The following is a 14,645-nucleotide window of genomic DNA, read 5'->3' as shown; positions in this document are numbered from 1 at the left end:
TGACTATTTAATACTACAAGTCTGTTAGAATTTTATCTTTTTTGTTGTTCTCCGTGTACGATGAATTTAAAAATGGGACTTTACTTGTAGAAGCAACACTATTGAAAGCACATGGATAATTTTTTTATAATCGCTAGCTCATATGTACCGTGTGTACATGTGAGAACTTGTGTAATACGTTCTCATCTTTTAGAGCTATAAATCGAAAATCATAGACTTGGCTTGCTTGATTCAGTCATATTTTGCTTATTTACCAACAATTACTTAACATGTAGGCGCTCAAAATCTTTGCACACTTTAGTAAGTCTACGTGAATTTTACCATACTTTTTGAGCCATTGACGTGTGGAATCTAATTTATTGAAAGAAAATCTTACCATAACCGCGACGGCAACAAAACAACCTTAATGTTAACAAATCAACCATTTTCCCCGCGATGTTCACGCATTGGTATTCTTCCGTGCAAACAAATGAACAATCTCAGGTATTCAAGATAACCATCAGAAATGTGTACCCAATTTACACCTACAATTTTTCTGATTTCTCCAACTTGCTTTAGAGCCAAAACGCCCAAAAAGAATAATTTAAATTTGCAACAACTAGAGGCATCTGGGGACGTCATAATCGTTCTGAATTTACATGGTGGCTCACCGCCGTCGGAGTACTCTCACAGTCCTCGTTGTGCCACCGGCCGGCCATGAATGGGTCCGGCGCTGCCGGTGCCGCTCCCCGATCCTTGATATGCACGCTGACATCGTTCTTCTCCATCTCGTCGTAGTCCAGCCCCCGCAAGATCGCCGGGATGATGCCGCCGTTGCGGCCCATCTCCAGGTCCACCTTCTCCTTCACGCCGCCGGTGAGATCGGCCCCGTTCCTCGGCGGAAGCTGCCCGCCGACGTCGTCCGGCTCCTCCAGCGGCGGCGGCGCCACCCATGACCGGAAGTTGTTCATCGACGGCGGGATCCCAGCGCAGAACACCTCTGCTATGTTCGATAGAGCACCCCTGTTATACGGGTTCTCCTTCTTGTCGTACCTATATCTGAAGTTCTCGTACGTTGTCTGCAGTAGAGAAGCATCACATCAGTGATCACAAATATTTTTTTCAGAACAAATCTTGTATCGATTTCAAGTAAATCAATCCTAGATCAGGATTTACTTGAAATCAAAATGTGCAATTTATGTTCATTAAAATCGCGATCCTAGATCGGAATCGGAAGTTTCTTTTAAAAAATATATTAAAAATGGTTTATATCTCTAGTCCCTGTCGTGAGATATACAAATCGAAAGTTCTAGGTAAGGTTTCAATCATAAAATCGTAAATAATCATAGATTCAGGCCTTCGATCGTAAAGTCATAAATGGTACGATAGAATCGAGAATTTGACAACCTGGTCACTAAGTAGTGATGAGCATGATAATTTTGTCGCGAAATTGGACGTCTTTGTGACAATTCTTGCGTGCATTTTCTTCAGGAAAGAACTCAACAAACAATTTAACAACATGGCTTGATGCGGCCTACCTGGTTTGTGCTCATGAGGTAGAGGTGGAACACGGTGAGGCCGCCGACAAACCACACCGAGACGAAGGTGTACACGATCAGCACGACGGACAACGGCTCACCGGCCATGGATTTCAGCAGCGAGCCGCCGTTGCCGTCCTTATGCGCCACGATGTTCAGCCAGGACACCACGAAGACGTAGACGCAGAGGAGGGTCGACGTCGAGATGAACAGGAAGAAGAACCGGTAATTCCGCTGCACAAAATGCGAAAACAATTCTCCGTCTCATCAAATATATCATCATTGGTATTTTATCGAGTGGATTATCTACTTGGTTGTAGGGATTAATCAAATATTTAGAAAAATAAATTTAACAAATAGTTTAAAACAACGCAGTAGAAGAAGTTTTTTTAAGAAAACTTATTTTTTTCGCGAACATGAAAAAAAATTGCACATCAATATATCAAAAGAAAAAAGAGTTTAGTTACACAACACAAAATGGCTATATTACCATTATTGTAGGATAAAGAAAGAAAAAACCGAAAAAGGAGAAGATTGATACTAAGGAAAAAGGCTACTTAAAAGGAAAAAAAATAGCGAGGAAGGGTAGAGGCAGAGGAGCCCACTGTACTTTCAGCAAACCCCCAAACTTATTTTTTAATGCTTGAAGTAAATAATTCGTTTAAGTAATCCGGTGAAATAGCTGGAAACTTGTTTTTCGAAGCATGAAGTAAATAATTTGTTTCAGTAATTCAATATATCAGCTTAATAATGTACAGTACTACATCAGTAACAGTATGGTGCTCACCAGACCGATGCACTGGCCGACCCAGGGGCAGTGGTGGTCGAACTTGCGGACGCAGTTGTTGCAGATGGAGCAGTGGGAGGCACGTGGCGGCCTGTACAGCAGGCACGTGTCGCAGTACTTCACCTTCACGACGCACCCGTTCACGACCACGTCCTTGCTGCGCGGCAGCCGGAGGTGAGGGCTCGCCGCCGTCACCCACTCCGCCGACGGCGTCGTCACGTCTCCGGCGACCCCCTCCTCGTCGCCGCCGCCGCACGACTCCGGTGGCCGCGCGTTCCTCGGCACGATCCCCGGGTCCCTGCTCGATGTCATCAGCAGGAATGCCAAATCCTGAACTCGAAATTGATCCATGAAAGGGGAAGAAAAAAACATGAGCTGTTGTGTTACAATTATTCAGACAAAAAAAAAAAGCATGAGCAGTTGTGACAGATTATTCAGACAAGAAAAAACACGAGCAGTTGTGACAGATTATTCAGACAAATAAACAGCTGTAGTTAGTGGTGATGATTGCTGAATTTCAGAATTTGTGACTTACTGCTAGGCCAAGAACGATGGTGGCAATGAGGACAGGGAGGCCAAGAACTTGTTTCTCTGAACTGATCGAGTTCATCTTTGTGATGCATTGGCAGCATAGGCCTACCAGAGGAGCCACTATGAGCACGGTGGACAGGAACAGAGAACCCGCATCCGGACCGAAAATCAGGCGTCCGCCGCAGAGAAATTTCTGAAAAAGAAAAAAAATGGAGAAAGCAAAGCTGTCTGTCATCTCAAAGTGTAAACAAAAAAAATATTGATCTGAATTTCACAAGGATTATCACAACAAAAATTGCAGGTTGCAAGAAGATTTTCAAAGAGAAGTAATGGAAGGAAGAGAGAGGCGAGATGATCGTATCGTGTCGTACGTTGCTTCCCTGCCAGACTTGGTACAACCTCCTCTGGTTTGGCTCCCCCATGAACAATCTATCTTTCTCTCCCTTGAATCCTGATCAACACCAGCAGTCGATCGCCGCCGCCGCCGCAGCGCGCGTAGCTTCGTCCCGTCCTCCGGCCGCCGGCGCCGTCACAACGCGGCCATGACCGACGAAGAGGCAGGTCAGCTTCCTATCTCTTTCTCATCGCCTTCCTGCCATGGCAATGGCTTCTCCAGCTCTCTCGTGCTCTGTTTTTTCTTTTTTTTTTCTTTCCGCGGGAAAGTGTTGGAAACGAGACGAAGCTAGGCTTAACGACCGGGCTGGCTACCTGCCGGCTACACACCCAACGTGCCCGCCTGCACTGGCGCTGCGACAGGGTGGATCCATTTGGCCGGCGCGGGTAGATTGTGGCCCACCTGTCGGTCGGTGCACTAGCCCGCCTTCACGTTCTAATATTCTCTCCCACCTAGCCAATCACTCATCAGAGCTTATTATTTCGCCAAAAAAAAAATGTGATTAGAGAAAATTAACGAGTTTATTAATTTTGTTTCACAGAGAAAAACTGCAATCTCCTTTCTGTTTTCAGGAAATGTGATATCGTTTACTATGATAATACTATCTTTTTTTCTTTGCTCTGATCCAAATCAGACAATTTTAGAGAGGGCTCGGAAAAATTAAATTCGTCAAATATTGCAAATGTTGGGAGAGCAGGTCATGGTCTGCACGTACGTGACTTAGTCTACAAAAATAATCGAAACAAAATTGAAGCAGAGCCCACGGTAGTACGTGCCAACAACTAACGTTTAATCTTTTCCATTTTTTGGAGATCATGATCTTGATTTTGATATTGGATTGATGCTTTGGGCAGTACTATCTTTGCCCAATTAATCCTACAATTTGCGGGACTTGCAGGACCAGATCTAATTTAAATATTTAAACCCTTCACAAAATTAGTAGTCGCTCATATGTAAATGTTTGGTTTCCATGCTTTTAGCCCATGTGATTTGAGCTTAATTTGGACACGGGTGGTGGGCAATTAGGCTGAAGACAAACGGCCCTAGTTTTGATCGAAGAGATCAACTGCAACTAATTAATCCTCTGTGGGCAAAACTTTTTGGGATAAATTCAATCAGTAGCCTCCACTTGTAATCTTGTATAGCTCCTGTTGATTACCCAATCACCTGGCAAGTGGCAACAACTGGATGATTCTGTCGACATGATTCGATATAATGGGTTTCAAGTTTGTTGATTTTTATCTGGTAGGTTTAGAGGGTTGTGCACTTGTGCTCTAAGATTAGTGGAGGTTATTATATTAGCCTTAGGTTGTCCAAACTTAGGTTTCTTCTTCCTTCAACGGTTGCTTCTGGAAGTGGATTCTAATGTCTCGAGGGATGCCTTGTTGTATACCTTTATCACTTAAATCCAATGCAAATGGTTATAATTTATTTTTAAGGAATTTGATAATAGCGTAGAGTATAGCGATATCTACCACTCCACTAAAAATCAAATTCAACATTCTTATTACGGAGATGATTAGTAAACAACGTTTTTATAGGTTTCGGCGTATCTTGGGCATGAAACTGGTAAGAGAGGTTGCTCGAACACTTATATTTGGTAGTTTTATTAGGGTGAAGTGCAAAGGGGACAATATAGGTATTTGCTATGGAATCAGGGCTTGTTTAGTTTATTGTCAAAACTAGGTGTTACCGATTTTGTTAGTAATAGATATGTTTGGTTTAGAGCTCATCAAATGTTAGTAGTGTTTTTATGAGAGAATTCCCCCGAAATATCAACTTTTGGTATAATGGCATTGCCAAGGATATGTTTACTCTGTTATGCTACAACATTCAACACCACTAAATTTTGGTAGGATTAAAAGTGATAACAAACTGAACGTGCCCCTAAACTTTTAATCTCTCCCTCCGATTTATCATAGGCAAAATAAGAGATCCCTCGTTTTCGCTACTAATTGTCACAGGAAAAAGACTATTTGGTCTGAAATTTTGTTCATACTTAGATTAAATTGAGATGCAGAGTTAATATATTTGTTTTTAAAATTTTATTGCCTAAATCGTTTGAATTGTATGCTTGCAATACAAGCGTTACCGTCCTGTATATATTCCCAGTTTTTTTTTGACTGAAATTTTTTTTTGACTGATTGAGTGTCATATGATATGATAGCAGCTACTAGCAATTGTGAATGGTTAATTAAAAATCTGTAAATACACTCAAAATCTGAATTATTCCTTGCTTTTCCAAAAAAAGGAAGGACACTCAACACCATACTTCGAGATCCAAGACTGACCCTAAAACCATACACTCACAAAAGGCAAGAAAAAAAATGGAATTCAGCAAGCAAAAATAAAATGAAAATGAAAAAAAAAGAGAGATAGAGAGAGAGAGAGAGAGAGAGAGAGAGAGAGAGAGAGAGAGAGACACCAATCAGATGACATTAACCGCGAACGGCGTCCGGACGGAGTGCGCGCCGTCGGACCAGGTGACGGCGCCGTGCACGTACCCCTTGCTCGCCCCGGCGCCGGCGCCGGCGCCGCCGCTGGCGATCTCGAAGCTCACCTGGTACGCCGCCGTCGTCCACCTGCTCGAGAACACCAGCCGCTCCGGCGACACCTTCACGGCGAGGCCGGGGGGCGCCTCGACGGCCGCGGCGTACGTCGCGTTCGGTGGCCCCACGTTCATGGCGACGCGCGACACGGTGGCCGTCCTCCCGGCGAGGAGCCGCGGCACGGAGATGGACGGGTAGTTGACGCCCGACGCGATGAGGTCCGGCGACGGCGCGCCGCGCGGGCACGCGAAGGCGGCGCCCGCGGCGCCAGCGCCGGCGAGCTTGCGGACGAGCTGCTCCTTGTAGCCGTAGTAGCAGAGGAAGTTGAGGTAGTCGCGCGTGGTGGTGTCGAACACCAGCCCGGGGCTGAGCGCCCGCAGCGGGCTGATCTCCCCGGCGCCCATGTCGTGCCCCGTCGCCGCCGCGCCCGTGCTGCTCGCCACCGCCTGCCCGAGGTTGTTCCTCGTCGTCGCTGCCAAAATCAAAACCGATCGATCGATCAATCAATCGGACACGCCTCTGCTCTCGTCGCGTTCTTGATTCGATCGGCTACGTACCAGTGGTCATGAGAGCTGATCTGATCATGGACGGCGACCAGCCCGGGTGCGCCGACTTGACGAAGGCGGCGGCGCCGGCGACGTGCGGGCAGGCCATCGACGTGCCGGACTTGATGGCGAACGGCGACGGGTTCTTGCCGGCGGGCACGTCCTCCTTGTCGGCGGTGGGTATCGTCGCGGCGAGGATGCTCACCCCCGGCGCCATCAGATCAGGCTAACCAAAAACCAACACGCAGTCAAAATGGAAGTTACCGCCATTTATCCTTCTAGAATTTTACCAGGTGATCATTCATCCTAATTCAAAAAGTACTATCGACGAACTCAACTCCCTTAAAAATACCATCGTACAAGTGTCTTTATCCAAAAATACTATCGTCGTTAGATTTTCGTTAGCAAACTCCGTTTAAATGCTACTATAAGAAAACCATTTTACCTCTTACGCATTATCGTACGCTGACGGAAAGAGCGAGAATTTCAATCAGCTTTCAACGAATTGTAGGGGGTAAAATGTTTTTTTTTTTACCCCAACGATACCTTGAGGATGGCTTCGGTGAGGCCGCCGGGGCCGCGCGCCGAGAAGCTGGCCACCACCGGCGCCGGCTTGTCGTCCTTGGCGTCCTCGGTTGGGAGGATCACAGCCGTCGGATTCCTGCACCGGGGGCAACATCAGCCGTCGGATCACGTAACAAAACATGGTTAGTTGATGACGGCGACTCACTTGGTGGAGTTGATGTACTCGAGGATCTGCGCGCCGGCGTCGGTGGCGACCTGGGAGAAGGGGAAGCCGCCGGCGACGAAGGGGACGGCCTTCTCGGCATCGTCGATGAGCACCAGCCCGCTAGCGCCGGCGCCCTCGGCGACCAGCTTCTTCACCCGCCGCGACACCATCGGGTCCGTGCCCACGCACACCACGATCTTCCCCGCCGCCTTCTGCGCGTCCAGCGACCCGGGGTAGCAGTTGCTGCACAGTGCATGGTGTGATGAGCGACGCAGCTCAACTGCTCGGCGATTTGCCTCCATGGGAAAGAAGGTTGCTAGTATAGTCTACTACTACTAACCTTGCCTCCGACACCGGCGTGTACCGGCCGGCCACCTGTGGCCCGAACACCAGCGGGTACTGGCCTCCGGTGATGCTCTGGTTGGAGAAGTTGATGGCAATTCCCTGCCATTGACGAGGAGAAGGGATCGAGGTCTCATTCATGGCCAAGAAGTGAGGCATGGCGATGGTTTGATTACCTTGACGAGGGCGCCGTTGCCGAGGACGATGGTGGAGTGGAAGGAGCGGTCGATGCTGGAGGCGGCGACGGTGAGGATCCAGGGGGCGGAGTTGACGACGGTGTAGGGGTTGGGGCCGTCGTTGCCGCCGGAGCAGACGACGAGGACGCCCCTCTGGTGGGCGTGGAAGGCGCCGAGCGCGATGGGGTCGGCGAGGAAGTCGGACTGGAAGGCGGAGCTCATGCCGATGGAGATGGACACCACGTCCACGCCGTCGCCCACCGCGTCGTCGATGGCCTTGAGCACGGCCGAGCTCGCGCACCCGCCCAGCGAGCACGCCTTGTACACGGCCACGCGGCTCGCCGGCGCGCCGCCCTTCGCCGCGCCGCGGGCCAGGCCGTAGTACCCCGCGCCGGGCACCACCGCGCCCGCCGCCGTCGACGCCGTGTGCGTGCCGTGCCCCACGGCGTCCCGCGGCGAGCCGCCTGTCGCCGTCACCGCCCCCGCCGCCGACGACGACGACGCCGAGCCGGGCTGGCTGCCGTAGTACCGCGCGCCGATGAGCTTCTTGTTGCAGCTGCTCTTCTTGAAGTCAGGGCCTTCCATGCACACGCCGCGCCACCGCGCCGGCACCGGCCCCATCCCGGCGTCGCTGAAGCTCGCCGACTCCGGCCACACACCTGTCGCCGTCCACAGTAACAGTAGTGACATCACACCACAACGTCAGAGCTCTGGACACACACGACGCAGGCCAATGTCACGTGCCACGTGTCGCTCACCGGTGTCGACGATGCCGATGATGACGTCGCCGGAGGCGCGGCGGCCGAGGCGGTCGGAGCGGAGGCCGGACTGCACGTCGAGGAAGTCCCACGACCGCGTCGTGTGCAGCTCCAGCGCGCGATCCCTGAACACGGACACAACCCTCTCGTGCCCTGCAAAACAACAACAAAAAAAGATTCACCACCGTGGCGGCGGCGCGATCACGGCGATCGCCGGGAAAGGAATCGATCAAGAACAATGGATCGGATGGTGGTTGGCGGTGGCCGGACCGGACAGCGCGGCGGCCTCCGCCTCGGTGAGCTCGGCGGCGAAGCCCTGGAACGCGTGGTGGTAGCTCTGCGTCAGCGCCGCCGCCGCCCTCCCCTGATCGTCGCCGGCCGGCGCGACGGACGTCAGCATCTCCATGTGCATCGCCCGCGCCGCCTCCTCCTCCACGCCGGCGCCGCCGCCGCCGCCGCCGCCGCCCATGTAGACGACATACGACTGCAACAAATTCCATCCAACATTGATTGGTCACAATAACCACTATGATAAGTTGATAACTCATGCAAATTATGCAATTAACAATCTGCTCCAACTCTTGCAGGTGCAATCTAATGGTGATCAACTGATCATGGTCAAAATCTACCTCTCTGGTCTGGTCTGGCTCGGCTGAGAGAGGTACCAGGAGGCGGTAAACGAGGACGAGGATGACGAAATGTGCGCGGTTCACCATGGATGGAACTTCTCAAAGATCACTGAGCTTCAGTGAAGCAGGTTGCAGTAAGGACACACACACCACACTAGCTAGCTTCCCTTCCTACTAATATATATATATATATATATATATATATATATATATATATATATATATATATATATATATATATATATATATATATATATATATATATATATATATATATATATATGGCTAAATATTTTGCTCGTGCAGAATTCCTCTTAAGTGCAAGTTCTAAGTAGGAGATGATATGATATGAAACTCTTCAGAATGGGGCCCAATTTGTAGCTGGAATTCTGCCTTGCTTTTCTGATGGCTGCAGAATCAGATTCATCTGAACTCTGACTGGCCTCTTTATGTACCCTTCTATCTCTTTTGATGATTCTTTAGTAGCTCCTCTCTTTCCATGGGAGCATGGCAGATAGAAACTTCTCATGGTGATCCGCTTGTCGCCGTTGTTGTCGTCGTCGCCGTCACCCGACCAGCCACATGGCTGGTTGAGATCAAAATTAATTCTGCCCAAATGATTGTTTTCTGACGAGATTGCTTGGCTGCGAGGAATGGAATATGTGCGGTCTGACACTGTCTCTACTTGGTGGAGATGAAGCCTTGCTTTGCTTTGCTTGCCTTTGCCTTTTTTTTTTCCTCTTGCACTTAAATTAGGCTATTTCATTGATCTCATTCTGAAGCTTTAGTTAGTGAGCAATTAGCAGTCTGCATTTGGTGTCCTACAATTGCATTGTTTCTTGGTTAATGATCTGAATATCTCCAGGTGGTTGCTGATCTGAAAGGCAACTAGATGTTAGTACTGAATAAATTACTACAAGGAAAGTGATGGATGATCACAAAGTTAGTTAAGAGTGTGTGCTGTGTTGTTACCTGTTTTAACCACACAAAATTCTTGTCAATAGATTGGGAATCAGAGCTAATCATGTCGGTGCGTTATGACAATTGTTGACAAAGCTGAGGCAGGCTGTTTTTGGTCACCTGGCTGTCTTCTTTTGAGTGAAGAATTCCATGGAGCACATATATCAGCTTGCCTTTAGTTAGTGTCAGTCGTTTTCTGGTAGTTGAGCTCTCATCTCAACTCTCAGGCATCACCAGAACACATTTTTTTGCAACAGATTTGCTTCTTTCTTCTTCTGATCAGTGCCCCTTTTCTCTCTATCTTTCTTTCGTTCTTTCATATTGAATGCGATTGTAATATCCAAATAACCCAATAGTGGGATCGATCATCGACAACCGATGATTGCTTTTTAATGGGGCTGAAGATCCAAGGTGATGATCAGATCATACTGATCGTGATCAAAGATGCTAGGAGTAAAGTGAGAAAGTAAACAAGAGATGTGAGTTATACTGACCATCAGTACCGGCACATGAGAAAAAAGTGTCTTCACAGCACACACCGACTGCTTTTGCTCCTTCAGAAGGCAGCGTGCCAACGGAGTGTTCTTGCTTGATATCTATATTTGCTACCGATCAGGCCATGATCCCGGTGATCTTGCAAAGAAGAAAGCCCGAATTGTTTGTCGGTGCAAACGGTTGCAGTTCATTCATCCAGACAGAAAATCTGGCTCTCTTCCATCCAAAATTCAGACCAGCTGTTACCTGAACAAATTTGAACCATGAGTCATTCAAGTCCATTTTGTACTACCATCTTCTTTATAGTTCTTTCAGCAGAAAACATCAAAATATTTATAACAAAAACTAAAAATGGTTAGTTACTCTTACACACACACCAAAAAAAAAAAACTAATAACTGAAAAGGAGTTTTGTGAGGTTATGTGGTGATTGTTCCTTCCTTGGGCATCGAAGCATCAAGGGCCCTAAAGAGAGAAGCGTGGGGGCAGTAGAACACATGCAGGCAACAACACCATGTAGCCAAGCAAGGCAAGCAAACAAAGATTCTTTCCAGCAACTTAGGAAACTAGGAATCCATCTTATGAGACTGTCAGACTGATGCTGAAAAAGGTCAAAAACATGGTCAGCTACGGCCATGTTCAGTTCCTACGATAGAGAGATTACAAATTTTGTTTCCACAAAAAACATCGTGGTTAACATTTCAAGAACTTGTGACGGTACACCATCAAGTCACAAAGATGGTTCAAGAAGGCTAAATTTCAGATAAATTTTACAACCACATCAACAGGAAGGGCATCAGAAAAAAAATCGAAAATGGCACTCTTCAGATTGTTCACATCGTGCCTGACAAAGTGGCAAACAACAAACAGACCCGAATTTGCTCCAGTTATTTCCTTGTCCAGGTTGATCCTTTGTGCTTTAATCAACATCAGGTCAGACGAAAGAGTTGTGAGAGGCCCTAACAAAACACATCATGGAAGTGTATATACAGGCAAATACCTCACAAATATAGAGTGCAGCACAGCAAGGCTTCTTGAAATTTGCTATGATTTTGAGTTTTTGACAAACACAGAAGGCATCAAGGTGCATATGATATTTCCACTATGGGAACACACATTAGATTTAGTGGTACTTCTGTAGGACAGCTAAAGCCTAAAGGAGAAAAAGGAGGGACATGTTAGAAGAAAATTTGTTCAGTACTGGGCCTTGTGTGTTTTTAACGGTGACTGGTTTATCCATTATCTAAAAAATACAAGATGAAATTTCATCGGGAAAGAAATAATCACATTTTGCAAACATTGTGTTTCATATTTTGAACAGCAAAATTCGCTGGGCATCAGCTTAGGAAATACAGAGACGGATGAACAGAACATAGAGGTGTACAGAAGAACGGCGACCGACATCACTGCTGGTTAGACGTTCTTGAGCTTCTTCATCTTGGATGGTGGCCATCTACCTTTCTTCCTCAGCCGCCTCTTCTGGACAAGCCTCCTGCGCCGCTGCCTCAGCTTCTTGGCCAGCTTCATCTTCGCCCTCTGCTCCATGATCATCTTCTGCTTAGTTTCGAGCGGCATTGTCTCAATCGAAACCGTGGGTTTTGGCTCCTCTGGTTGATCTGTGCCAGCTTCTTCTGCACCAGCCTCTGCCGAGGCATGGACAGAAACTAGCCTCTTCTTGGTGAAAGAAGCATTCAGAGGGCTCTGCGAGGACAGATTCTTGCACTGGAGCCTTGGGGCTGTAGCATCAGAAAGGACAAATGGCAAGCCTCAATGTGCATCATTTTAGATATAGAAGTCAGAGTACATGCATGCTACTTTCAAAATTTTGATAGAATCTCCGTCATATAAGAAACTTGAAAGCTAATAAGTCTAGCTCATGTGTGCCACTTCATGGATAGTATCTAGTACAATAACTAGTAACAATCCTAGTGTTCTCAATTACATATTATGATGAATCTTAGCAGAGCACAGATATGTAAAATCTACTCATCTATTAACAATCAGGCCCCAAATGTAGGGTGTACTACGAATGTCACCCTTTGCCAGTGACCGGTGCTTACAAAGCATCTGATATTATCATTTAAGCACGAAAGAACCAAAGCTTCGAGAATCTGCAGAGTTCACTGAGCTGAATTATACCTAGCTTTGTACAGAGATGATAAATGCACGGAATCTCCCACGAATTACTGCATCTGCACACGACGTGTTTGAAGAAATTCCCTAACGAGCCAACCGCATCCCAGAGAATCAGAAACGCCACGAATCACCAACGTCAAATATCTAGACCAATCCTCCCACCGAATTACAAATCACACCTCACAACAATGGATAGCCTCGTACCCACTCAGCATAATCCAATCCAAGAACCAACACCCCACAACCCGAGTAACTTATGCGCAAAAGTCCCGGTACGGAGAAGGCGTTCACGGAGGTTACCGGGGATGGTGGAGGCGACATTGGCGGAGGCGGGGAGAGCTCTGGCGCGAGGCGGGGAGGCGGAGGAGGAGGCGAGGAAGGAGACGGTCGGGGAGAGGAGCAGCGCCATGGACACGGGCAGTGGGGGATTCGGCTTCTTGGCCCGTCGTCAGCCTATCCACCCATCAGCCCGGAGGGAGGAGATAAGCCTGTGCTGCTGTGAGCGCTCCGCCGTCCGATGGAGAATCAACGGCCAGATTTAATCTCCGTCAAGTAAGGCTGCTTGGCCCACATGTCATAGGTGGAGAGAAATTTTGATTTTGATTTTCTTTTTCTCCTCTCGCCGCCTCCGCCGCCGCCGCGGGTGGCGGCGACAATCCGCATCGGCGGCGTCCCCTCCGCCCGGCCGCGCTCGCCGTCGCGTCCTACGCCGCCGCCGGCCGCCACATCCTGCGTTCGACGTGGATAGCAAGAGGTGGGGGAGCTCGCCGACGACAAGAACCTCCCGTTCGACGGCCAAGCGGGTGGCCATCGGTGATGAGAAGAGCAGCTAGCGACAACCTCTTCGTCTCCCACTCCAAGCCGAAGCACGCGCCGGCGCCGCCGTGTACCGCATCAAGAATGTCTCCTCCTCGTCGTCGCCGTCGCCGTCGCCGTCGCCGGCGTAGAGCAGTTTCAGCATCGAGGACGAGGAGGTGTCTGTACAGGAGCTGCTGCCAATGGTTGATCCGGGTCGTCAGCTCTCGTGCGCCATTGGGGATGGAAGCTTCTGCTCCTTCAGCTCGCGGACACCCATCAAGATTATGGAGCGTGCAGAGATCCTCCAGCCGAGCGTAGCTTCGACATGGACATCAATGCTGCCGGAGAGGAGGATGAGGATGATGCACGAGCCATCGTTGTATCAGTGTCAGAGAAGATTTACAGAATCTACGACAAGTCTCGCAGGCTGGCTCGCAGGGTTCAAATTTCCGGTTCGACCAAAGTTTTTTTTTATTCTTTTGTGTGAATTTAGTAATATTTGTTCAAATTTGACCAAATTTTGTTCGAAAATTCAAATAATTCTGGACCAAATTTCAGTATATCAGCACCCCAATACAAATACTGAAAACGAAAAATTGAACCATGGGCTCACCAAGCGCCACTGATTGCTACATTGTTTATCTAAGAAAGCTTTGGGTGGGGTCGGAGACGCCTTGCAACAACATTGGCAAACTCCTCTTTGTGGGAACGACGACGATAGTTGGAGATGGTACAAAAGCGAAATTCTGGGACTCCGCTTGGTTGCAAGGGAGAAGGCTTAAGGATGTGGGCCCCTCTGGTCTAAGTGACTTTCTGGAAGAAAAACAGAACTCTACAGTAGGCCACCAAATTTGGCCAATGGCTACTTGACATCAACCTATCGGCGATTGCAACTAGGATGACCAAACTAATCAGTCAGCTCGTCACTGTCTGGAATGCAGTCCAAGAAGTGCATCTCGTAGAGGGCGAGGAAGACACGACCACTTGGAAGCTAACCAACCATGGTGAGTATACGGTGGCATTAGCCTACAAAGCGCAACTCCTAGGCACAACAAAGTCAGAATTTGATACCCTCATTTGTAAGCCATGGGCCCCATGAAAGAGCAAGATTTTGCATGGTTGGTGATCTATAATAGAGTTTGGCGTCGAATAGATTGGTAACACGTGTTGGTAAAACATCTACATATGCCCCCTATGTCATTGGACACAGGAGACGACCCTCCACCACTTGACAGAACGTAGATATACAAAGAGAATTTGGAGAACCATGTTAGGGTGGACGTCCTGCGACAAGCTAAT

At 48.3% G+C, this 14,645-nt stretch overlaps 3 protein-coding genes across 3 annotated transcripts; all 3 read right to left on the bottom strand.

Annotated features, from left to right (window-relative positions):
• Window positions 1-436: 436 nt before the first annotated feature.
• Window positions 437-3,524, bottom strand: LOC127762033 (probable protein S-acyltransferase 4). The gene is made up of 5 exons (XM_052286384.1): window positions 3,207-3,524; window positions 2,840-3,028; window positions 2,305-2,634; window positions 1,518-1,751; window positions 437-1,058 (listed from the first exon to the last, which is right to left on the bottom strand). Exons 1-5 carry the CDS (start codon window positions 3,255-3,257, stop codon window positions 618-620), a joined length of 1,245 nt encoding a protein of 414 aa, XP_052142344.1. The 5' UTR covers window positions 3,258-3,524; the 3' UTR covers window positions 437-617.
• A 1,822-nt stretch (window positions 3,525-5,346) lies between these two features.
• On the bottom strand, window positions 5,347-9,122 carry LOC127762005 (CO(2)-response secreted protease-like). Its single transcript, XM_052286346.1, has 9 exons — window positions 8,959-9,122; window positions 8,600-8,813; window positions 8,330-8,482; window positions 7,572-8,230; window positions 7,394-7,497; window positions 7,054-7,296; window positions 6,870-6,984; window positions 6,336-6,549; window positions 5,347-6,250 (listed from the first exon to the last, which is right to left on the bottom strand). The coding sequence occupies exons 1-9, from the start codon at window positions 9,043-9,045 to the stop codon at window positions 5,658-5,660; spliced, it is 2,382 nt and encodes a 793-aa protein (XP_052142306.1). The 5' UTR covers window positions 9,046-9,122; the 3' UTR covers window positions 5,347-5,657.
• A 2,553-nt stretch (window positions 9,123-11,675) lies between these two features.
• Window positions 11,676-13,021, bottom strand: LOC127762058 (50S ribosomal protein 5, chloroplastic). The gene is made up of 2 exons (XM_052286412.1): window positions 12,849-13,021; window positions 11,676-12,148 (listed from the first exon to the last, which is right to left on the bottom strand). Exons 1-2 carry the CDS (start codon window positions 12,955-12,957, stop codon window positions 11,826-11,828), a joined length of 432 nt encoding a protein of 143 aa, XP_052142372.1. The 5' UTR covers window positions 12,958-13,021; the 3' UTR covers window positions 11,676-11,825.
• Between the last annotated feature and the right edge of the window lie 1,624 nt (window positions 13,022-14,645).

This window comes from Oryza glaberrima, chromosome 1 (genome assembly GCF_000147395.1).
Source record: "Oryza glaberrima chromosome 1, OglaRS2, whole genome shotgun sequence".
Lineage (NCBI taxonomy): Eukaryota > Viridiplantae > Streptophyta > Magnoliopsida > Poales > Poaceae > Oryza > Oryza glaberrima.
The sequence above is the reverse complement of the archived record's forward strand: the minus strand, read 5'-3'. Positions and strand labels throughout refer to the sequence as shown.

Bases quoted from the DNA above. Each gene is read 5' to 3' on its own strand.
- LOC127762033 (XM_052286384.1), bottom strand. From the start codon at position 3,257: ATGGGGGAGCCAAACCAGAGGAGGTTGTACCAAGTCTGGCAGGGAAGC. The intron at 2,635-2,839 runs GTAAGTCACAAA...TTTCGAGTTCAG, and splicing joins CCATCGTTCTTGGCCTAGCA to GATTTGGCATTCCTGCTGAT. The intron at 1,752-2,304 runs GTGAGCACCATA...CATTTTGTGCAG, and splicing joins TCGGCCAGTGCATCGGTCTG to CGGAATTACCGGTTCTTCTT.
- LOC127762005 (XM_052286346.1), bottom strand. From the start codon at position 9,045: ATGGTGAACCGCGCACATTTCGTCATCCTCGTCCTCGTTTACCGCCTC. The intron at 7,498-7,571 runs GTAATCAAACCA...CGTCAATGGCAG, and splicing joins GCAACGGCGCCCTCGTCAAG to GGAATTGCCATCAACTTCTC. The intron at 6,251-6,335 runs GTACGTAGCCGA...TGATTTTGGCAG, and splicing joins ATCAGCTCTCATGACCACTG to CGACGACGAGGAACAACCTC.
- LOC127762058 (XM_052286412.1), bottom strand. From the start codon at position 12,957: ATGGCGCTGCTCCTCTCCCCGACCGTCTCCTTCCTCGCCTCCTCCTCC. The intron at 12,149-12,848 runs GTAACCTCCGTG...CTGATGCTACAG, and splicing joins TGTCGCCTCCACCATCCCCG to CCCCAAGGCTCCAGTGCAAG.